The 25,496-nt window shown below is 38.7% G+C and overlaps 1 protein-coding gene across 3 annotated transcripts in view; it reads right to left on the reverse strand.

Annotated features, from left to right (window-relative positions):
• Positions 1–2,106: 2,106 nt before the first annotated feature.
• The window catches only part of usp24 (ubiquitin specific peptidase 24), a 186,236-nt gene continuing 162,846 nt past the window's right edge, over positions 2,107–25,496 (reverse strand). For all 3 annotated transcript variants that reach the window (XM_043699013.1, XM_043699012.1, XM_043699014.1), the window contains exons 59-67: positions 25,099–25,199; positions 24,600–24,716; positions 23,216–23,281; positions 22,524–22,590; positions 14,083–14,161; positions 13,422–13,497; positions 12,893–12,979; positions 11,275–11,385; positions 2,107–9,189 (exon numbers count right to left, since the gene is read on the reverse strand). In XM_043699013.1, the coding sequence (XP_043554948.1) occupies positions 9,127–9,189; positions 11,275–11,385; positions 12,893–12,979; positions 13,422–13,497; positions 14,083–14,161; positions 22,524–22,590; positions 23,216–23,281; positions 24,600–24,716; positions 25,099–25,199 (767 nt within the window). In that variant the 3' untranslated portion in view covers positions 2,107–9,126. The remainder of the gene's footprint in view (positions 9,190–11,274; positions 11,386–12,892; positions 12,980–13,421; positions 13,498–14,082; positions 14,162–22,523; positions 22,591–23,215; positions 23,282–24,599; positions 24,717–25,098; positions 25,200–25,496) is intronic.

Raw genomic sequence — 25,496 nt, forward strand, 5'->3', positions numbered from 1 at the left:
ACTACATCTACCATTTCCATCACTATGAACACAGCGGCAGCAATATGCACCATGCACAACATACACTCCAGTAATTCACTAAGGCTCTTTTGACCATACTTTAACAAAAAAACAGGGAACTACAGACCTACGCGTCTGATGTCAGTAGTAGGGAAACTCTGGAATCCATTTTAAAGGAAGCGATTACTGGATATTTAAAATCTGATGTCTGTTTGGATGTCAACACCGATTCACGAGGAAATCATGACTGACAAACCCGGTTGAATGTGTTTCAGTATCTTATGAGCAGTATCTTATGGATTTTCTGAAGTCTTTTAATAAAGACCCACACAAATAGCTAGTAAACAAATTTAAATGCATGGGATTGGGGGTGATATACCACTGGAACTCATTCGCAGCATTGTCAGTGTACCTATGCTTTATGAACTACAGCAGTTCAAGAAAGAAGCTCATTACCACATTCTTGAGGGAAAATAGGAATGGACAAGAAATGCTGGCTGAGGCAGCGATGCCCATGCCCCATAAATGAATCATAAACTCCCTCTTGTACATTTCTATTGATGTACTTACACGTATTGCAGTAGTGCAAGAAGTTAGCTCGTCATCACTCTCTCAAAGACAACAAATGCTGGCTGTGCCTTTATCCTATTTCCTAAACAAATATACATGTAAAAAAAAACCTGACATGTTTGTGGAAGTTAGAAAAGCAGAAAATGATTCTGTCACTTTACTTTGAATGGAACAGGCACCTTCCAATGACTGGGAATATTTTAGAAAAAGTAGAATTGTATGAAGTGACAGCAATTTAGTAAAGGTCCCAAGTGGAATACCCTGCTGTCTAATAAGGTGTTTAAGGCCTGCAGATTATATTTAAATAATAGTGCTTGAAAAACATTCAAGGAACACAGTTGCCTTGCAGATAGAGTAGATGTTGGAAATTTCACTCTATGCTCCAGAATTAGCAGTGGGACAATTACAAAGGCCTGTTTGCCTTGATAGAGTCATAGAGATGTACAGCACGGAAACAGACCCTTCAGTCCAACTCATCCATGCCAACCAGATATCCCAACCTTTGATAATGTACAAATAAGAAAAATACTTTTGAGAAGCAATCTGCAAGTGTTTTGCCAAGAGTTATCCAAGATTGTCTTTTCTCGTGATACAATTGATAAATAATCTAGTTTGCTTAAAGTTGGCACTAACCACATTTACAGAATCCAATTTGATGCTTAACTGGGATGAAAAAGTGCACACTCTTAATTTCAGGGCTCTTTGTTTTATGAGGTTTTGTACTTCTTGGTTACATAGCATAATAGGCATGGTTGTTTGAAATACTGCACATTTAAATCAACAGATTAGGTGGCACTTTAGTTTTTTTAAAATCATTAAGTTTTATTAAGATACTTTTCATACTGTTTTTTTTTAAAAAGGAAGATTGACATTACAGCTTACAAACATTCCCTGGGCAATACAGAACTCAACTGCCAACACATATGGACAATGCACCATTATTTGTATTGATTCAGGAATGAAAAACATAGCCTTGCTTGTTGCACTTTTTTTTGCCTCTTGGGTTAAAGAACAAATTCAATTTCTCTCCCCACAAAACACATGGGTTAATCATCCACAAATAACTGTGTGCCTTTAAGAGTCTTCTTATAGACCAACACCCATAATTCATTAGATACTAGTCAAACATGCAATCTAATGATCAGAAAGACTGGATTTTATCCTTTTCCTCCTTTCTGCCAATTTCAGAGTCTACGGGGATATTGCACTCGGTTTTCTTTAAAGAACAGTTAACACCTGCAGAACACCAATGCATTTTCCACAGAATCAGGTTATTAAAGAGAGGCAGCCATGATGAAATGCACACTGATTACATGACTCCTTTAAAATAAATCAGAGGATCTTCACAAAAACTGCTATTAGTTTTCTCTCCATGAAATATTCTGAAGGTAAAATATCGAACCACTGTACATCATGTTCAAACAAAACATTTTAACACAGAATTTGGAAACACTTTCTCAAGTGAGGTTGAAAACAAAAGTATTTTAAATGGCACACCTGTTTTCTCTGTAACAATGGAATCTTTCTTTTTGGGGGGGGGGGGGGTTTAACAAAATAATGTTTTCTCCCAAACAGCACCAGGAAGACCAATGGCACTGGATAGTGTGCACCTCTTAATCATAATTGTCGGAGGAACACAGTTCGCCCCTTTAACAAGAGACTACAATATACTTATTGCACACAAATCAAATAATTCAGATGGTTACAAATGTTTAAAAAGTACATTAGTGTCAGGAGTTACTCAATACATTTACAAATTTGAAATTTTTTTAAATGATTAAATCAAAACTAGAGGAAATCTTCTCAAAGGAGTATTATAATCAGGCATCCAATAAATTCACAGATTCACTAAGTACTGCTAATCAAGACTGCATAGGATCTGAAAACTTCAATGCACTTTGCATAGCCCTTCTATATATTACAAAGCCTCAATTTTGTCCATCTTTTATCCACCCTGGAGACAACCACATTATAATAAAGGATAAATTCAACAGTGAAACAGCAATGACACACCAAGAACATCAGGGTTTCCATTTCCATCATAATAGTCTCAAAAAGGAAATTTGTTTGGAAATAATATTTAATTTCCATTTTGCTATGACCTGTTACTATTCTGAATGAAGGTCAAAGTTAGCTTCAAACAGCTAGGACGGTGACTGCTGTTTGGGAATCCATTTGCTTTTAGTTAAGAGACATCAGAACTGCAATCAGTGGTTTATGCCAAAATAGCCATAAATCATATTCAAAACATCAACATAAGATCAACAATTTTACTTAAAAATTTTAGAAAAACTCAATGGTTCCATCCATTTCTCAAGTGCTACTCTATATTACATACATGGTATCATATTCACATGCTGAAACGAAAGGACAAGTGTGACAGCATTAACGTTAGTCTGAAAGAAGATTGTTTTATTACCCTAGAGCATAAAGAGTACAGTGAATTCATTGATACTGGAAACAGATTAGAAAGGCATACAATTGTGTGGCCTTTGGAAGGTGGAGTTATGGGGATAGAGGAGAAAAGATGAGTGACTGGTCAGGGTACAAAATATAACACTGTCCATGCATGATGCGTAAATTCCTAAGCAGTTTTATTTGTACACATTGGCATAAAAGTCCAGTACTCAAAGGATTAAAGATAACTGCAATTAAATTCTCTCCAAGTCATCCTCAATGAATTGCAGAACAGCTATACTGGCTTATAACAGAAATCCAAATTCTATGGGAGTTGGTAATGCATAAGGGGAGCATTAAACTTGTTTATGAAAGCAGCTAAGTCTTTACCTTCGCAGAGTTATATTAAAGACCTTGTTACCTCACTTCACGATCAAAACCCTCATTCCAACCCTCTCCTCCTGACCTTTCTGTACCCATAAGTCAACCATCTGCAGCCATTGAGAGAAGTGGCAACAGAAATAGGTAATTTGTTTTTGATGGTCGTACAGGTAAAATTTTTCATTTGTTACAGTAATTTGCGTACTGCCTAGATATGGGTTTATCTCCTCTAAGATCTGTTAATTAAACATTGGTTTTGCTGATCCATTCCATTTTTGAGCTCAGCTAGGAATTGGACGAGACATTAACGTCTCCACCTACAAACTGTCTCCAGTCAAAACGGCTCACCTAGGGGCAATGGCTCCAGCGCTAGTGCTCACAAGTGGATAAAATTCTACTCTCCCCTGCTCATCTAATGGTAGGCAGAGCTTTTGGAGATGTCCAAGCTGTAAATAATAAATGCTTAGAACTGGAACAAGTGTACATTTGAAGAGTGTAAAGTGTGTGTTAGGAACTAAGGGAGGCGGTTGTGAGTGGGGGAATAAGAAGTTAGTTTTTTACTGGTTAATTGTATTCAACTTTTACATCAGTTTAGTGCAAGCAGTAATAGCAAAATTATTTTGGCTACATATTAAAAAAATGCATTGATCACTCGGTCAATCAATTCATAAAAGTGAAAAGAAAACATTAAAATGGATTAAATTTAAATTGACAATGTGGTCAACATACATCAGTTTATATAGAGAGCTATGCCTCCTAATTCAAGACTCTGTTAGTGGAAATGTTAACTAATCTTTGGGGGTAAGGAAGGGCACGAGAGTGAGAAAAATGTCAGATCAGTGCTGGAAATCTTTTTAAAGAGTTTGACCTACAGTGGTCAAATTATTAGAGTCAGATTACATTTATGTAAAGTTATTACAATTGTAGTCCATTTTGGCACATTGGCTCAAACATAACTTCTCAGACTTCGATTTGATACAGAGATGAAACAGAGGAAATGCAGCAAGAACTCAGATATCCCTTCTCCCAGAGATGGGAAAAATTTTTGGTTCCCTTGCTTACTTCTGTTTAGCTGCCTCGATTAATAAGAAGTCTGGTAACTTGGTTCTGTTCCAGGACACAATTACATGAAAAGGGGCAAAACAGAATTACAAGGGAGTGTTTAAAAAAAAAGTGATGCTGTTGGAACCTACTTGTTAGGTTAAAATAAAACTAAAGCCAAAGTAAGGAGCAGCAACCAAAAACACCATAAGCAGTGGAACAGGTTAGCATACTGGTCAATTCTGTAAACTGGATTCAAATTCAACTACAAAGCAGGAGGTTAAAAAATATTCTCTTCCCGTTGGTTGCAAACGTTTTAGTCAAAACAATCTCTAAAGCTGGCTCATTGTGACAGTCAGTTTGCCTTGCAGAATTGCTGAAAGACTTGAAATGGAAAGGTCATACTGCTGCTTTTCTGAGACTGGAATAAGGCGTATAGTTTGGGCCACAGAGGAATCTTAACTTTGCATCTGGCCCATAAATGTAACTAATAATGATACTGGACACCAAAAAAATGGACAAATTGTTTTCCACAAGTAAGATCTTTCACATCTGATAGGCATAAAGCAACTAAAATCAAGTGGACATGAGAACATGAGTAACTTGTAACTAATTTTTGTTGTCACCCATTTTGCCCACTTTAATGATAAATGATCAAATTACCACATTGCCACTAATTTACTCATTAGAAGGAGGTACTGCAACATATTCTTTATTTGTTAGCATGGATGAGCATGTAACTTTCAATATTTCTTCCCTTCAGCATAAGGATTATTAAAGCAGATGTTGAAGATTTCCAATTAATGCCACTGCGCAGTTGTAACAGAGGCTTTCTGGGATGTTTAAAAAGGGAGCCATGGCTAGAATCTAACCAATCCCACTGTCGCTACCTGGTAGTTTTATTGTGCCAAGGCTTCATTTTAAGATCCAGAAAAAAAATAATAAAAAGGCACTTGTGGCCATCTGTGCCTTTGGTTTTCTGGTCCAGAGCAGACACCATGATTTGACAAAAGCTCAGCCCCCAGTGTGTCACTCTTGGGATATTGTGACTGTACAGTAAGGCAGAGGATCAAGGCTTATTCATTGAAATATTGGCAAAAAAAAAACACCCCGAATGACAAATAAAAATCTCTTGCATCCACGTCCCAGAAAAATCATAAATTGGCACAAAGTAGAGGCTGAAAAAGTGACTGGGACGCTGACAGCAATTGTGACTTGTGTGAATCTCACTCAGCACATAATCATTCCAATTGCACAATTCAGCCCAAGCAATCTCATTGATTTCCAGTGATTCCCAGGAGGTACTTTATGTCTTCCTAACTGATTATTCTGTGGCAGCATTTTGGCAGATTGAATAATCAGTGTACAATTCAGCAATGGGAAGTGATGCTGCAGTCAATGCACAGATAAGTATTCAGATTTCCAAAAGTTCCAATGACACTGGAAAAACAAAAATGTGCTCTTGCCCCTTTCACCGGCATAACCTAAATGTAGGTCAGAATAAGCTGCCTCCAGGTTGATGCAATTCTTCTTAGGTTTACACTGCGACCTTCTTCATTGTTAGCAATTAACATCATGGTTCACATTGGTTGGGCATTCAAGTTAATTGTAGGCTGGTCATAATGATAAATGAATTTGAATACAGCGGAAGTTAGCCAACAGCAGACCAAAATTTAACATGTGACCATTTTGATTAAAAACAGCTATTGAACATACATTAACAAAACAAACAACTTAAAAAAGTTCATTTTTAAACATTATACAAACATCTTTAAAACCCAATCAGAAAACAGCATTATACTACATGACCTCTTGTACATTGTCACAGGCCAGTGAAAAGATTAAAGCACTGTACAGTTAAATGTTCTAATAATAAAAAGAACAATGCTCAAGTAGTAACCCCAGATTGATGCTCATTCCTGGATCCAGTACAGCAGCTAAATTCACAACCCTAATTTCAATTTTGTTTGGAGGCAAGTCATATTAATGAGTCTATACTAGTGAACGGCACCATCCTAGGGTCGAGCAATGAAGCATTTCAAATGCAGTTTTCTCCTTCTATACTTTGATTGAAACAATCAGATATTACAATATTTAGAAGTCTTAGCATAATAAAAAATGTAGTTGCTTTTACACAGAAATTTACATGCAATATTTTCAAGGTAGAAACTTGAAAATCTGCCTTTTCAAGGTAGATTTGCAGCCTGGGTGGTGGTAATTTACTCTTCTAGGTGGAACTGATGTGAGGTGTGACAAGATTAACAGAAAGTAGTTGTTGGGGTGCAAAAACGTTTTAGGGGTATCACCAAAAAAGTACTATATTTAAAATGGTTTTGTGGAAGATTGATAATTATCCTCTTTATTTGCAGGTGACAATAATTCTGAATAGACTTTAAAAGATGGAAAGGTATGATTGTTCTACATATTTAATCCAAATTTTAATAACGGGATGCTTTTGTGGATTACAATTACTTCAAAGTTTTCAAAATACCACAAATGCACTGCTCTCTTAGTTTCTGAATCCTTTTATTCTTAAAGTGATTATCATGTTTTAAGGATTAATTTGGTTATCTGGTTCCAAAGTGATTGGGACTGGAAATTAAGAGTACATTTAAGAGTAAGACGATAATTCACTTTGGCATTTCTCTTTACCAAAGATTATGAATTATTCAAACAGCAGATCCAGGGTATTGTCCACCAATACATTAACTCTATCTCCACTGGGGTTACTAACTTAAGCAATACTATTCTTCCCTGGGTTAGAAAAAAAAAAGGCTGAGAACCTCTTAGTCAAACCTTTCTGGGTCAATACATGATCAATACAGATTTAAAATATTTGGATTAAATGGTTATCGACAACCAATTAGATGTCAAGGAAGAAAGCAATAACTTCCCACAAAATTGAACATTCCCCAATGTAGTTTATCATTAGCCCATATCAAACAAAGTTTCAATTGATTTGCTTTGTTAATTAGTGAATTTATATCAAATCTCCACTGAAATAATTATATCAAAGACACACAAGTGATGATCTGTTGTATTGATATATTGAAATACTGTTGTATTTCTCCCACTCCCAAGTTCATAACTAACACCCACAATATTGCTGTACCATCACATACAGACACCTATGTATTGGACAAGTATGCAATATCAATGATGTAACTGATTGCAATATGTCTATTAATAGTTGATAGCAATTGCTTAAAGCTTTAATCAATAGACTACAATTAATAACCCTTTAATAGGATGTCACCGCGCATATGACATGGGATATTCTGGAAATCAGCATCCACCATACTTGTCAAGGCAAAAATAATTCCAATAAATAATATTTGCTATATTGTGGGAAGCTTGAAGTACCAGTGCTTTACACTTCAGAATGGCCACCCATGGGTCTGTGCCAGTAATTCTCCACAGCATGTGCTCATCTTACCAGTATTACCATAAGAATGTTCAAGGTAAGGCTAATAATCTTTCAAAGGCTAGTTTGAAACCCTTAGCTAGGTCATTATACACAGCTTTCATTGGATGGTTTTGCAATATTACAAGAATTGTTCCAAATAGATTAGTTACCTCCTTTGCTGAGATATTATTTCAAATGGGAGATGGATAAATATAAATTTTGTCAAGGTAGTCAATCCTCAAAAACAAAAAGGTCTTTTTTAAAAATGAACTATTTTACTTTTGTGCTGCCTTGTATCTTCAACCAAATCATTTGTTTTTGAAAACAAGCCTGTTAGGATAAATTCAGAAGCTACAAGTGACAACTTAATCAATTCGGGTAGGTAAATCTCAGCTAAATAAATATTACACACTTGCCCATTACGTACGCTAGTGATGTTACACAGGAGTGAAGAGTGATTCAAAAACAAATTATAGCTCATTAAAAACCAAAAACAGATACATATTTTTGAAGTGATCAGACTAGTTTTTGCAATTTTATAACATCAGTTTGGATAGTGAAATATCACCAACTAAAATTCAATCTGTCTGTAGGAAATGACCAAAGGTTGGACTTTAAGTTCCTCACACAAAATATACATTCACAACATTAACCTCATTGGAAAATGGCTGCCAGTCATATGGATTCTAAAAGAAAAAAGTTGCCTTTATTAAAGTATTCATTTAATATTTAATAAAGTATCAGACTGCTGCTGAACTGTCAGTATGCACTGTCAGTACATTCTTGTAAACCTAAACTCCTCTTTGCACAACAGTGGGACCAGCTAAATATTCCAAGACACAATTGCTGCAACCAAGTGAACAGACTTACTGGGTGTTCTATTATACAAATAAAATTAAATCTATATAACGTAATAACAGAGTATTTTGTTACTCTGAAAAATCTGAACTCTGGGAACTATTATACACAAATCAACAAGCTCTCCTCTCCTCAAGACTGTACTAAAACCTTAAATCAAATCCTCCGTAGTTACTACTGAAAGCATTAGATAAAATTTGTTTTTTGTACATTCACAAGCACAACCACGAGTTATCCTTTTCCATACAAAATCTTCAAAGAACAGGGAGAGACTTGCATCGTCTTGAGCTTGAACTGGCAGCAAAATTGGCTCCATAACAGCTATCAAAGGCTTGCTGTCTGCAACCTGGATGTACGTACATCTTCCCTAAATTGACTGTTGCCTAAAGCCATCTGGCATGGTGCCCAGTTCTTCACTGAACTGACACCAAGCAAAGATTATTGACTATTCCCATAGATGTTCCAGTCATCTCTTATGGGTCCATTTCATCAAGGTCACTTTTAGAATCACCAAGCATCATGGGAGACTCAGAGCCCTTAGAATGAAGAAACAAAGGAAAGTGTTAGTGGAACAAATAATTACCTTTAAAGACAGCTTGTAATATACAACAGATGCAATGACGGATAGAGAAGCTAGACAATATGTTGCTTCACAACTGAGAAGATTAACCTTTTAAGTGCTGGCCACGATTGCTCAAAGCACGGGGGGGGGGGGGCGTTGGTGGAAAACAGCTGCAGCAGCAGGCATATCTTCCCCTAAAAGTTCCCAAACCACTCGGGAATATTCACTCATTAGAGCAACCAACAGGAGAAAAGTCACCCCGACAAACAGAACGGAAGAAAAGGGTGGTGGGAGTGCTGGTTAGAACAAGTTAAGATTGGAGGTGGGTTGGAGCTGACAGGAAGAAGCAAGGAGCTGGCAAAGTGAGGAGAGGTCCAGGAGTTGGTGGGATGAGAGTTGGGGTGGGGTGGAGAGAATCACAATTAGCCAGAATGCATTGTGGTCTTTTATCGACGTCTAGAAGTGGCCTTTTGCTGGATCTGGGCATTGTCTGCTGGGTCCTGGGTGGGAGTGTCAACAAGAGTCAGGCAGAGATGGGAGGACATGTTGGTTTTGGTAGGACAAGTCAGTTTCAGGTGGACTGGGAGAGGGAATGGAGGTTGCAAGAGGTGCGAGCAGGAAGAATGAGGCAATAAAAGAAAGGGAACTGCTTTAAACTGGTCAAAGGAGTAGTACTCTGCTTTTTGGGGTCCAAGAAAACTCCATTTTGCTAAGGAAATGAATTCCTTGCAAATGATTGTGCAATTTCAAGCTATGGCTGCATAAATTGTTATTTGGAAAATACATAATGGACTCTCCTGCAATGAAGTTAATAAATTTAAATGGGTGATTGCGATCTGAGATACAATAAATGCAGGTGTAACTGCCGTACTAAACTATTCCAACTTTATGTGCAAAGGGTACATATTTCCTGTGATCTCACCAGTCTGTGGAAGTTACGTATATGTATATGGCTGCTTATGTGTGTGGAAGCAAGTGCCAGTTATTTTGAAAAAAATCGCTTATTAACTTTTCATGTTACCTTGTAACAATTTAAATACTATGATGTTTAAGAAATTAATGCTTTTCTTACATGTCATGCCTTTGTATTTAAAAGAGGATTGATAATAAGGATATTGATGAATTATTCTATTTCTGCATATGAGTGTCCAAATACCCTATATATGTCAACACAAATATAAGAAGGCACTGTTGCTAAATAACAGCATTACCTAACAAGTGAGAATGGAAAGGCAGCCTTCAAAAATCAAAACATTGTTCTTGAGAAAATCTGACTATCAAATGCCAGCTTCTCAAAGATCAGCTCCAGTGCAAACTATTATAATTGAGAAGAAACGAAAAGTAGGAGTGCACTGCAAATTAGCCAGCATCTGAAAGAAGGGCAGGTTGACAGCACTGTGAAGCATTACGATCATTCTTACTCTATGCAGAACAGTCCTTACATTGAAGTTTTGTCCTCTATAGGGTTTCTTCATGTAATGACAGAATTCTATTTGCATTACGGTTATTTTACAGTTAGGAGAAATGAATAAAACTGTTTCATCATCCATACCTAAACACAGTTTTATTACACAAAAACAGTAATTTTGAATAGTTCTACTTTGTGAACCTGCTGCTGCAAGTCTCCCTTTAGATTGTGAACACACAGTGAACATACCTTACTCATCACGATACCGTGCAGTGCCCATCTATACCCTGGAGGGATAAGCTGATGAGTATCAATGCACCTCATCAGCTTACATTAAAAATGTAAGCTGAAGAAAACAGCAGCCATTCTATTTCATACAGATTTTTACTTGATTTATACACATCACAGGTTGCTGCAATATAAATGTGTGATATTGGCAATTCTAAAAATTGGTTCAGGACTTCTTCAAAAATTAAGATTTATGGAATAGTTTTTTTTTTAAATTAAAAATATTTGGAACAATGAAATGGTAGTTTTCAGTACTTATGTTTCCTCTATTCTATTATGCCAAATTGATTGACCAATTTTGCAGACTTGGTTATCTACTAAATTGCTAACATTCACACCACTTAGTAAAGGATTCTTCCTTACCTGCCGGAGAGTTCTATCTCCATTCTCTGTAGCAGGGCTGCCATCTGATCCATTACTACTCCCAGATTGCTCCTTCTCATTCAGAAGGGCTGTAGCATAGGCTAACGTATCCTGCAACAAAGTATGACAAATCATTGGGTTGGTTGTCTTGTGGCATTTAAATGGAAACTTTCCACACTGCCTTGAAGTCTTGTTTTGGTCAAGACTGAATATTAATGTTGAGAAATACAAAGTAAACAATAAAACACAGCAGCAGGTATGCTATGCAGCAGAATTTGTATTGACCATATTATCCATCTATCCCCTCAAATTGATAATAACATCAGCTTTTCAAAGCAGTAGAGAAAAATCAGTACTGTATATATCAGAATTATCACTTTGATCTGGTTGTTTTACACTTAATGAGCCAGACAGTTCCAAGTTTCAAATGGTCTCTAGAACTTTGACACTGACAGAGTGCCACATTGTCAGATGCCATCTTTTAGTTCCTTCACTAAGTGGCAGATGGAGTTTAATTTAAATAAATGAGACGTGTTGCATTTTGGTAAGGCAAATCAAGGAAGGATTTATACACTTATTGGTAGGATTCTGGGGAAGGCTGCCATAAAGAGACCTTGGGGTGCAGGTTCATAGTTCCTTGAAAGTGGAGTCTCAGGTAGACAAGGTAGTGAAGAAGGCGTTTGATATACTTACTAATATTGCCAGTGCATTGAGTTGTGATGTCATCTTGCGGCTATAGTGAACATTGGTTACGCCGCTTTTGGAATACTATGTTTGATTTTGGAAAGATGTTAAACTTGAATGGGTGCAGACAAGATTTACAAGGATATTGCTAGGGTTGGAGGGTTTGAGCTATAGGGAGAGGTTAAATAGGCTGAGACCATTTTCCCTGGATCATCAGAGCCCGAGGGGTGACCTTATAGAGATTTATAAAATCATAGGGTGAATACCAAGGTCTTTATTCCACCGTTGGGAAGTCAAAATTAGAGGGTAGGAGAGAGAGAAAAAATATAAAAGGGATCTAAGATACAACTTTTACATGCAGAGGGTGATGCATGTATGGAATGTACTGCCAGAGGAAGTGTGGAGGCTGGTACAATTACAACATTCAAAAAGCATCTGGATGGGTATATGAATAGGAGGGGTTTAGAGGAATATGTGCCAAATGCTGGAAAATGGGACTAGGATAACTTGTTGGCATTCTTGAGTTGACCGAACAGTCTGTTTCCATGCTGTACATCTCTATGACTATAATTGACCTTTCAATTTGGCAACACATCTTCAAAAAAAAAATTACTTGACTGTGAAATAGTTTGTATAATCCCTAGGTCCAGACAGACACTAATTAACTGCTAGTATTTCCGTCCTTCTGAGAGGAGAATGTCACAACCAATTTCCGATCACTTAAGCAATTTTAACAAGTTGTTTTTGTCATATTTCCTCTTCAACACACCCAAAACATTTCTCCTGTCAAAAGCCAAGGGGAAAAATTGAGGTTATTCACAGCATTTTTACCACAGCAACACTATTTGTCTTTCCGAAATTTCTACTTGGGACTGATCTATGGTTTCTTTGCAGATCCTAATTGCTGCTATAAGAAGTGAAGAAGTTGAAATACCTGTGCTGAAATTGTGCGCTGAAATGTCTTTGCTGTTGAAGTTTCATTTGATATGTTGCTCTGTGGAGCCCAGTAATGTTCAGACATCTAAACAAAGGACGATAAAGATATTAGCAGTTCCATTATAAAACTCAAGCTGCAATAGTCTCAGAGAACAATACTGGTTCCAGAGATGACTGATCTTTAAGAATTGCTGCAATATTTTACAGGTGCTTCCACATGGAACCCATTCACAAACTTAGCAGATTTTAAGTCAACAAACAGCTTTGAAGCATGAGGTGACTTGTTGATCTCACTGAAACTCTGGGCTTTGACAACAGCATGATTCCTGCTATGCTTTGATGTTATAAATCATATTTTTCCAGATGTATTATATTTTGAAAAACTGCAGCATCAATGCTACTTTTGCATAGTTAAGTAGTATGCAAACTGCTTGCATAGTTAAGTAATTTGCTTCATTCTGGTATTAAATCACTGGTAGATTGCAACTGGTTTCAAAAGGGATAAACATAGCACTGTCAGTCCTCACCTTCTTTTGTAACCACTGCACAGCCCAACTCCAGTGGTGAGGATGTTCCCGAAAATAATCCTTAGCAGCTGCACATCTATTGAAAGGGAAATTAATACTTATGACTTTTGATTCATTTTTGAGGAAGGAAAGAAAATAGAAGGAAGAGGAGGATTTTCAAAACATCTTGATAGGCAAACAAGATATCATGGTGACTTCTGAGATTGAAGTCTAAACCTGACTTGTGTAAGTTAGTGTTGCAAGTTTTGTTTTTCAAACTGAGTGATAAGTTCAGTTGAATCAAACACTTTTACACTTATTAACACTTTGATATAGTCTAATGTTGAAGACTTAGCTTTGATCCAAATATATATTTCCTCTGAGTGCATAGCAGCCTCTTGTATAATATCCACCTACACTTCAAATCAGAGCCTTCAGCCGTCTCAGCAATATTCTTCATTATTCCCTAATCTTTGCCTCTCTCTGTATTTTTCTCCAGTTTTTTACGAGTAGTCTGTGGATTACCTCTCAGGCCTTTAACAAGTTCTTTGTTCCTCTCCACAGTGAATCACCACCTTTAGTCATTATTCAACTTTAAAGTTTACAAATCATCCACAAATAACCAGCAAAATCGATGCTCATATTTCCAAATCAATTTTAAGTGTTAAGTTTGAGTACTTACTTCTGAGCTAACAGGACTAAGAATTTGATGCACTGGTAGCAGCGGCTGCTGTCAACATTGTTACTCTGATGCATCAGGGCTGTGGGGAGACAACATTCATAATTTCAATTTAGATCTACGGTTACAGATTGTCAACAAAACACCAGTTGGTGCAGTTAATCTAAGCCATCCACTAGCTTTGTATACAACAGAGGATACCATTCTATAGCGAAAGTTGGATATTATACATCATATATATTATATATTTTGGGATTTGGATTTAAAAATAGAGGCAGATGGATGTGTGTCAGTTCTCTGAAGGTGTTTTTAAAATCTGGTCAGGAAGTGATTTAGAACAGTGACTTATGTGCATCAATCCCAACAAAACAAGTGACTACAGTCAAGTGCCTGAGAGAACTTCTGGAGTGTTAATGGATAGAATGTTTATACTGCTCATCTTTCAAGAGACTAGGGAATTATTTGTTTTATTTTGACTTCAGAACATTCAAGGTTTCAGATCTGAGGAATCTGAAGCTACAATGGTTTCTCCGAGCAGATGAATCAAGTTTTTAGTTCAGGGGAACCAAAGTGTTTAAGATTTATGGAATTTCTCAGTCAGCTTAGATAAAAATCCTCATGCTATCAAAATTGAAAACAGTTTGGGAAATCAGATTTTTTGAAAGGATCATGTCAGGGGACTGGGAAAAGCATTGCAAAACTGCCTCCATGTTCTAAAGAAAGGAACTGGGAGAAGGCAGTTAGGCAAAGAAGAATTGAGATAGGAGTAGACTTACTCTGGAATTTAGGATTTCCAAAAGTATAATGTTGGGGAATAGATAGGAACTTTGCTTTGCTTTTTGTGTTAAGATCTGTCTGACTTTCATACATATTTACATATTATGCATATATATTATGCATAGTTTTGATTTTTTTTTGTGTAATAAACTTATGCTATTGCTAAATAATATCTGCAGCCTTGTGTGAATACATTACAGGATTAACCTTCATGGTAATCAATTGCAAAAATTAATGATCTATGAAGCCAAGTTTCCTCCAAAGATTGGACTTCAGTATTGCCATCAGCTGGGTTCATAACAATACACAAGTACATGCATACAGAACAAGAATGGGAGGGGGGGGGGCGCAAATAACATACAATTCAGCTGTTGAAAAATATTCAACAATTTAATTACTTAAGGGTTAATGGGTAAACACAGTCCAGAGTCTTTAAAATTGGAAGGCTGAGGTTCAATCTATGGCATATATAATGATAGATGGATCTTGGGAGGATCCAAGATAGCAGCGCCCTGTTAGGGTCGCGTTTGCTCCGTGCTGCAATGTCGACCTGACAGAGCCAGAACCCCTTCCACATACTTTACTGAGAGTAAAAACACAGTAAAGGAGCTAGAAACCTGAACAAAACTACTTACCTTTGTCCTTGCAGCTGAAGAATGCTGAAGAAAGGAGGAAGCTCATCCTGGGCCAGGGCCATGGCCCGGCCCTCTGAAGCAGCAGGCTTACTTACTCACCTGACTCTGGTTGAGGAGCTGGCCAAATCGTGTGTTTCCAGGGCTTCAATATGGTTCTTGGAGGAATCAGTCTCTGCCTCTACCCCTACAGCCAGGTGCTCGAGCTCATCGATCCTTTTTCACACGTCTTGCAGCATAGCAGATACAAGAGCCAGCTTCTCTTCAATTTTTTTCCTGGATCTGCCTCCCTAGAACCTTAAGAGAAGCTGGCTCCTGTATCTGCTATGCTGCAAGATGTGTGAAAAAGGACCGATGAGCTCGAGCACCTGGCTGTAGGGGTAGAGGCAGAGACTGACTCCTCCAAGAGCCCTATTGAAGCCCTGGAAACACACGTCCATGGTCTGTTAGATCTGGTAGACAATCTCGAAAACAGGGGCAGAAGAAAGAACCTGAGCGTTGTTGGCATACCAGAGGGGACGGAAGGTGAGCGGCTGGTCGAGGTCTTCAATAAGTGGTTCCCAGAGTCCCTTGGTTTGGAGGTTGAAAAGGGAAGGATAACAATTGAAAGAGCCCACTGATTGTGGCACAAATGTGAGGTGCGGATCAGCGCCCACGCCCTGTCCTGGTGAAGTTTCTTGATTACAAAGACTAGCAGAAGGTCATGGAAGCCTCTAGAGCCCAGGGGAGGGATTAGAGGGTGTTGGTATGTGGCGCCGCCAGAGTCATGTTTTTTCAAGACTTCTCAGTGGTCTGGAAAAGGAAGTCCTACGATGGCGTCAAGAGGAGATTGAGCACGCTTGGGATCCAGTATTCTTTAAGATATCCAGCAGTGATTCGGATCAATCATAATGGATCCATACATTTGTTTGACTCGCCAGAGCAAGCGAAGAACTTTGTGGACACGTTGACTTAAGTCGAAAGGCCGAATCTGCATAGTGGACAGAGTTATTCAGGTTTGCTCTTCTTTAAAAAGGATTTGGTGTAGTCTCTTTTCTAGTAATAAGTTGCGTGAAATGATGTCCAGGATGGATAGAATATTTATCTTTAATCTCTAAGTTATGTTAAGGGATGGGTGACATATTTATTTTTTGTTTACTTGTTTACAGTACTATCCTGGCTTTTGGGTGTTTGTTTTTTGCTCGACCACTGGGTGGTCGGTGTATGTGGCGAGACCCTAGCTGGTAAGAGTTGAGAAGGTGGTTGGGATGGTTAGTAGGGTCGTAGGATGTGTAGGGACCCCCTTTGAATGGGGAGGTAAATTCCTCCAATCAGTGCCTTTGATGATTTTTTTGTTTATCTGTTTTTGCTGTACATCGTTTTTGTAAGTTTTGTCGAGTTGTTGGCTGTAGATATTTTAGACTGTGTAGTTTTTGGATTGTGTGGATTCTTTTACATTAAAGCGCAGCGATATGTACTTCGGGTTCTTCCTCTCTGGAGTCTAAATGGTGCTATAGAAGGTAATGGTTATGGATGTGTTTAAGTGGTGCACCTGGAATATTAAGAGGAGTCATTCACCTGTCAAGAGGAAGAAGGTATTTTCCATCCTTAAAAGGATGTTGCCTTATTATAAGAAACACACTTGGATGATGCAGAGCATTTGAAGCTGCAACAGAATGGCTATGGCCAGGTTTATTTTTAATCTTTCAATACGAGGAGTAGAGGGGTAGCCGTTTTAGTTAGAAAGAATCTCCCAGTTAAGTTGTTAGAATGCAATAAAAGACACCCATGGGAGATTTGTAATCCTTAAAACTTTGATACATGGTAAAGAACACGGGAACTTAAATGTTTACTGTCCCCCAGTCCACTCCCTTAAATTCTTGACAGACACACTTGGTAGACTGGTTAACCTTGCATCTCAACACATCATCGTAGGAGGGGTTTCCAATTGTCTCATTGACCCTATGGTAGTGATTGCCCAAAGGCCCGCCGATACCTTCTTTGCGATCTCAACAATTCAAAGATTTGTGTGCTGAATTGGGGTTGGAAGATGTTTGGAGGCAGTTTCACCCTACTGGCAGGGACTTCACATTCTTTTCGAATCCACATAAATGCCATACCAGGATTGATCTTTCTCTGACCCCCCGCAGCACACCTGGTCTCGGTGACATCATGTACAGATAGAAGATCCTTTATCTGAAATGCTTGGGACCAGCTGCTTTCAGAATATTTCGATTTTCAGAATGTGACAGTTTAATGGTGAATGTTTTAAAAATATTACCAGAGAAGCAGACTTCTAAGAACATGCTGGGCCATGTATATTGTCAGGGCCATGCTCAGTATACTGAATGACCCACATAGTCGTGGCCTCCTCCCACCATCTCTAAGAGAAGCGAATATCTCGCTCATTCTTAACAAAAGGGAAGGCCCCGGAGGACTGTGCTTCCTGTAGACCCATTTCACTCTTGAATGTCAAAGTTAAAAATCTCACAACACCAGGTTATAGTCCAACAGGTTTAATTGGAAGCACACTAGCTTTCGGAGTGTCGCTCTTTCATCAGGTGGTAGTCCGAAAGCTAATGTGCTTCCAATTAAACCTGTTGGACTATAACCTGGTGTTGCGTGATTTTTAACTTTGTACACCCCAGTCCAACACCGGCATCTCCAAATCAAAAATCACTCCTGAATGTCGACTTCAAAATCCTATCTGGCATTAAGGCTAGAAACTGTACTGCCCTCCATCACTAAGGAGGACCAGATGGGGTTCATAAAAGGTCGCAGATTGACGGGTAATGTCAGGAAGGGCGGCACGGTGGCACAGTGGTTAGCACTGCTGCCTCGCAGCACCAGGATCCCAGATTTGTTTCCAGCCTCAGGCGACTGTCTGTTTGCACATTCTCCCAGTGTCTGTGTGGGCTTCCTCCAGGTGCTCCGGTTTCCTCCCACAGTCCAAAGATGTACAGGTCAGGTGAACTGGCCATGCTAAATTGCCCATAGCATTAGTCAGAGGGTAGTGGGTCTGTGTGGGTTATTCTTCGGAGGATTGGAGTGGACTGGTTGGGCTGAAGGGCCTGTTTCCACACTATAGGGAATCCAATGAAAATTACTTAACATGATCCAAGTATTCTGGATTAGTGGTGCTGGAAGAGCACAGCAGTTCAGGCAGCATCCGAGGAGCAGTAAAATCGACCTTTCGGGCAAAAGCCCTTCATCCAAGTATGTCAACAGCAATCAGTGTAGGGATTGGTGATCATCTTAGATGCAGAAAAGGCTTTTGACAGGGTCAAGTGACCATATCTTTTTCATACTCTGAAGCGGTTTGGCCTGGGAGAGACCTTCATCAGGTGGGTGGAGGTTTTGCATAGTGATCCTCTTGCCACAGTCCTCACCAATGGTGTACAATCAAGCAATTTTAATATTTGTAGGGGTAGTCGACAGGGCTGCCCCTTGTCACTATTACTCTTCACATTGGTGATCGAACCGCTGGCGGAGGCAAGACGTAGGGATCCCAATAGAATCACTCCAGAAGTGGGACAAAGTCACATAAGCTCGCACTGTATGCAGATGACGTTCCTGTCTTCTTATCAAACTCAACCGTCTTCGAGCCACACCCGATACAATGCATCAACCTATTTGGTGGCTTCTCGGGTTATAAGATCAATTTTGCAAAGTTCAGAGGCCATGCCCATGGGTGGTCTCCTGAGAGTGCCTGATCCTGATGGCGGATCTCGGTTTCCTTTTAGGTGGTCACACTTTATATTTATTACTCCCATTTTTGATCAGCTATTTAAAGCCAGTTTCGCCCATTTATTTGATAGAATCAAGCAGGGCCTTTGTAGATGGGAGGCACTTCCGATCTCTTGGTTAGGTCGAATAGCGCTCGTTAAAACAAACATTTTACCCCGCCTATTGTATCCTGCGCAAATGCTTCCTCTGCTTTTTACTAAACAAACATTTAGAAGACTGTGCGGCTGGTTTAGTTCTTTTATTTGGTATTGCGAGCAGCCCTTAATTGAATTGGCTAAATTACAGTTACCTTACAGATTGGGAGGAGTGGGCCTCCCAGAGATCAAAAACTTTCAGGGGGTTAAGCTCGTTGCAATTTTACGGAAATGACTGGGCACGGGGGAATCCTCACTCACTTTGGTTGGACATCGAAGCATCTCAGGCGAGATGCCCGCATATTATCCTGCTTAGACAAAATGAGAGACTAGTGCTCTAGCTCACTAGTCATCAATACTGTCAAGGCTTGCGGGGGAATGTGCAGGGTGAGGGCAACATTACCAAAACATCATTTTTGACACTCATAGTTGGTACGCCAGACTTTTAGCCAGGGATCATGGACTCCGGGTTTAAACTATGGGCAGCTAGGGGCATGTCTTGCCTGGATGATTTATTTGAAGGGGACACATTGATGCCCTTTGACCAGTTGGCTCGGAAGTATGAATTGCCCAGTAGGGACCTCTTTTGTTTCTTTCAAATTAGAAACTTCACACAAAAAGAGACTACACTTCTATATGATCCTTATAGGTCCAACATGGAGAAGAGGGCATTGAGTGCTGAGGATACATGATCTGTTAACAACGCTAATCATCTATTAGGAGGGGGCCCCTTGGACTAGACCGAACGTCTGTGTAAGGTCTGGGAGAGGGAGTTGGACGTTGAGACCTCTTCTGAAATCTGGAAGGATATCTGGGAAAATGCAAGAAGAATCTCAATTTGCAACAGGACCCACGCCTTGCAATTGAAGATTCTCCACAGAGTCCATCTGGCCCCAGACCAATTCCCTAAATTTAAAGTGGGAGCATCTCCAATGTGTCCTAAATGTAAAGTGAGCATGGCACACTTATTCATTGCCTTTGGTCCTGCCACAGACTGCGGGCATACTGGAGTGCTGTGGTAGGCGAAATAGAGAAGTCCTTGGAGACAGAGGTGGAGAGGGACCCGGTATCTCTTCTGCCTGGCTTTGTTAATTCACTTTCATTAGATACACACAAAAAAAAGGCTTTTCAGTATCCTCACTTTTTGTGCCAGAAAGAAAATTCTGTCAGGGTGGGTGTTGGAAAATCCCCCAGGGTTGGCGGGCAGGCGTTAGCTAGTCATGGAGCACATCCCCTTGGACTTTCTTACGAGTATGGTGCACCATAAAACTGAAAATTTCTATAAGACGTGGCTGCCCTTTTTGGACTACCTGGGTACAGATTTGCCCACTATACTAATAAGAGACTTTACATAGCCATGGCAATGCTATGTAATGAACCCGGAGGGGAGGAACTACGAACATATGAATGGGTACAAACTTTTGCGCTCGATGATCGAGGGCTATTGCTTTGTTTTGCCGAGCCGTTTTATGGATATCATCACCAATATTACTGTTAAGACTTATCTTTATTAGCTCAGTTATTAGTTACTATTTATTTATGTAATTAGCAGGTTTGTTTTTTAATATTAGTTTGGTTTTGTATTTGTTGTAATTGTCAAAAGAAAACAAAAATCATCTTTTAAAATAAAAATATATTTAAAAAAAGACAGGTGATCTTAGCTGGAATTGCAGAAGTACAAATGGCTAAAGCTACCTCAGGAAAAGGCCAGAGGTAAAACAATAGCCTTCCAATAGGGCGATTAAAAAAAATGCACCAGTAAACTTTGGGTTTGACTTTTGTCACTATTGCTTGACAATTCTGGCAATGCTTTCTGTATGTGGCACAACACTGAAACAACTTTACTGTATGGTTTGCATTGAAACAGGCCTAGTCAAAATTATACTTGACATCCTGCGTGTTTGTGACTATGTTGTGTCATACCTCCTCCAGCTTTTGACTACAACACCATCCTGCAATTGTCCTGCTGGGCTGAAATGCCCTTGTTTGTTTTCAAGTCCTCCTTAACTATGCGCAGCAACAAGATCTCAAGCAATGGCTTTTCTTCTCAGCTTGTTACTTCTGGATTACTCTCAATAACCCTTCCTATTTTCATCATTTACATGCTGCTCTTCAATCAACCTTGACATTTTTTTCTATCAACCTTGCATCTGTATGGTGTGGCTGCTTGTCTAATGTCTAGTATTGACTGACAAAGAATTTCCTGCTGCTAAACATAGGAAAGGCTGAAAGTAGCGTTTTAATTTCTGCCATAAAATTTTTAAATTTGATAATGACTCCATTTCCCTGATCAGCAATCGTCTCAGGATGAATTCATTTGGTTGCTTCAAATTAAGTTTCTGACTGCAAAGTTTCTTCTGTCTTTATGCAACTCCACATTTCATTAAGCTGGCCTTGGTTCAACTGTTGTTGTATCCTTTATCCATGCCATTGTTACTTTCATACATGGCAATACCAATGCTCTCGGCTGCTAATCCACCTTTGGTAAACATCAGCTCATCCCAAACACAGCTATCTATATTCCCTTAAAGGCCTAATTTAAAATACTGATTTTATGCTTACAAGACTTTATAGCCTTGACCCTCCAGATCTCTGAGACCTGGTGCAGCTTAAAAGTCTCCTACCCAATGAAATGAAATACAATCTGGCCTTTTTAATCATCCATCCTTCCATTTGACAAATCACTGGAGGCGGTGCTTTTACCTAATGGCTGCAGGCTCCAAAATTCCTTTCCAAAATTCATGCACTTCTCCAGATTCCTTTTGTTATTTAAGAACCACCTTAAAATTTAGCTTGTTGACTTAGATCAAAGTCTGCTATTGTCCAATTACAGCTCTATGAAGACCTTGAGATGTACTTCTTGGTTAAAAGTGCTATACAAATGAAAGTTGATATTGCTGATAGAGACACAGATGGTTACCACAGAAAGCTGTTGGGGGCCAGTTTGTTAGATAGTTTGTTAGGGAGCTGGATGTGGCCCTTGCAGCTAAAGGGATCGGGGAGTATGGATAGAAAGCAGGAATGGGATACTCCTGGTTTCTATGATGTATATGGGGAATAAGCCAATAACAAAGGCACTAGAGAGTTATCAGTGTTACAAAACGACACGGGAAGTAACATTTAGCACAAAGATTGATCAGGGTGAGGGAAATGAAGACAAGTACAAAAGTTGTACCTAGCAGTCCTTTTTCTGATTCAAAGGCAAACTTCAGGCGACGAGATTGCAATGGATCTTCAATGACCTTGATAAAAGTTGAAAGGAGAAAAACAGAATATGTTATCAATGAATACTTTCGCCATATCGACTCCTTGCCTCAGGTTATGTGGGCTCCTGGTGCAATCTGCCAGTTGGCTACATGAAAGTTAAAATTTATTTTCTGTACTGCCAACAAGCCAGCCTGCTGTTAGTTATTCAAAACATTACAAATATAAAACCACAATTTGTGTTGAGAATAATAATTAATTTCTTGTGAAATGTTTTTTGCTCCTTTCTTTTGTTCCACTTCTTCCTTCCCAGACAGCCTGCTCCAAACCCTGTCAGTACTACTTTGAAATAACAGGTATACACTAACCAAAGGTTTCACTTTCTTAAAGGTAGTTATGAGACTGTTTTGGGGGCCAAGTCTTTTCCTCAATCTGTCTGCACTTAAACTCTGATATTTTTGGTGTGCAGTGAGTTCCAACGATGGAACATCGAAAGAACGAACTTTATCATCAGTAAACAAAAGGAACATGAAGTCCACTTTGACCACTAGCATTCTCTCAACCGCTTTTAACACCAATGAATCATTCCATCTCTGGCCTATTCATTTTTTACTTCTTTGCACTGACTCTATAAATGGTAATGGTTAGAATACTCTCACTTACCAGAATTTCATGCAGTAACTGGAAAATGTTCTTCAGTTCATGAGGTGGAGCGGTCTCCAACTGACTCTGTCAAAAAGGAAATTGGTATAATCGGCATGATTTAAAAGTCAAGGAAGACTGAAACCTGACAATTCTCCAGTGACTTTTCTTTTTAAGGCTCCTAATAAGCTTAGTGAAGTAGCTGAATAAGCAATCTGCTCAAGAATTAGAATTTTAAGTTTGGGCCATTTGATTTCTAACACACAGCTAAGTAATTGTGTCACAATGAGAACATGGTATTTTAATCTCCAACATTGAAGATGAAAGTTTGCCTATCCTGATAGGATCTAAATCAGTCAAAGTCATGAAAATTTCTGTCACGAATATATAAATATGGAACAAAAGGTCATTTGGCCCCTCGTGTCTGCTTCACTTTTCAATAATGTCATGGCTGATCAGACATTTGTTCTCACCTACCCCAATAATTTTTGATTCCCTTCCCTAACAAGAATCCATCTTCTGTGCCTTATAAATATTCAATGACTTCACCTCTATTGTGTTCTGAGGCAGAGTTCTAAAGTCTCACAAACATCAGAGAAAAAAGATTTCCTCATTTATGCTCTGAAAGAGTGACGCTGAACTTTTAAAGTTCTCCCTAGTTGTGGACTAGCTCAAACAACCTTTCCACATCCACCTTGTCAAGACATCTCAGCATCTTGTATACTTCAATCAATTTGTCACTAGCTGTTTCAGTTGGTCCAACCTTTCCTCATATCACAACCTGCTCATGTCAAGTATCAATCCAATAAACCTTCTTCTAATAATTATAGAATAGATAGGAATCCACAACACAAAGCTGCATACAATTAGGCAGAATCATGTGGGTAGCTACTCAGGCTTAACTCATTACCCAGTGGTAGCAGTCTGCCTAAATTAGGAACATATGGGATTAAGTCCTACTGCAGAGATAAACTCATAGTTTAGGGTAATACTTCATGCAATGCTGAAGGAGTGTAACATGAAGGTTAAATAGAGCTATGTCTGGCCCCTTTTGGATTGTAAAATATCCCATAGCATTACTGAATAGCAACAAGGGATATTTCATGGTGCCCTGACAAATATTTACCCCAAAACAAACATCACTAAAGAAACTATGATGCTTACTCGTAATTAACTAATACATTATTTCACAACCCTGCCACTTGAGTATTGCTATTGCCACTTGTCTATTGCAAGGGAAGCCACCATGTATATTCTGTTCCAATGTAGAGAATTTTTTGCTGTTAGATTACATGATTTAAAGATGTTCCATTTTGAATCACAGATATCCTTTCCTCTCTTGTGTAACAGAAGCAAAATAAAATGCTGAAAGAACAAATGCTCTTTCCAAAGGCATGTAATTTACCTTAATTATCTGTAGGACTTGCACCAAGGAGAACTGTTCATTGCAGAAACAGCAGTAAGTCACCATATCAGAGATGACTGACAAAGATCCGGTCAGCTCTCGCATAGCATACATAACCTTAAGCAATCGCAAATCACCAATTAATTAAACACTTTTCATATTCTTCCAACTTACTACAAATTACACGGAACAATGTCTTATACTTCCTTTTCCTGTTGCATGAATTTTATCATCCCCTTTGATCCATTCATCAAGGAATTTGCACTTTATAATTGGAAAGGCATGAATGTCCTTGTGTATCAAGGCTTTAAGATGATGCATATCCCAAATAATAGGGACTGCAGAATGTTGTTTTGACATTCATCATCTACGTCTGCCTTCCTTCTCTACTTTTTTAGATATACACATACTAACCAATTTAAATATCAATTAACTTCCATATAGTGTCCTATCATAAAGTGTAGGCTGCAATAATTCCTTAAGAGAATAAAATAAATACCTCAAGCAGGTAAACCTGTCCTTCAGGTCTGAACAGCGTTTCCACATCTTGATGCAAAGGTACCTGTGGGGTTGGCATATGCCATTTATATGGTCCAGGATCTTGAACAAAAAAACATTTTCTTAGTAAACATAAATCCTTTAGTTCTCAAACATCAAGCATACAGCAAGTGAAAAACAGAATAACTTATTTTTAATGAAGAATTTGCACTCAATATTGAAGTATCCACATTTGGAGCAGTTGCCATTTAACTTAGAAAAGCAAGTTAGTAAAACCTGTGTATTTATGATTTCTGGCATTGAGAGTTTTTCAGTTTAGTTAGATCAGGAAATAACTCAGGGCAGCGTTGGATGGGGATGGGGGGGTAATTTGGGGGGCAGGGGCAGTGCTGTACAGGG

The sequence above is a fragment of the Chiloscyllium plagiosum genome, chromosome 11, assembly GCF_004010195.1.
Source record: "Chiloscyllium plagiosum isolate BGI_BamShark_2017 chromosome 11, ASM401019v2, whole genome shotgun sequence".
NCBI lineage: Eukaryota > Metazoa > Chordata > Chondrichthyes > Orectolobiformes > Hemiscylliidae > Chiloscyllium > Chiloscyllium plagiosum.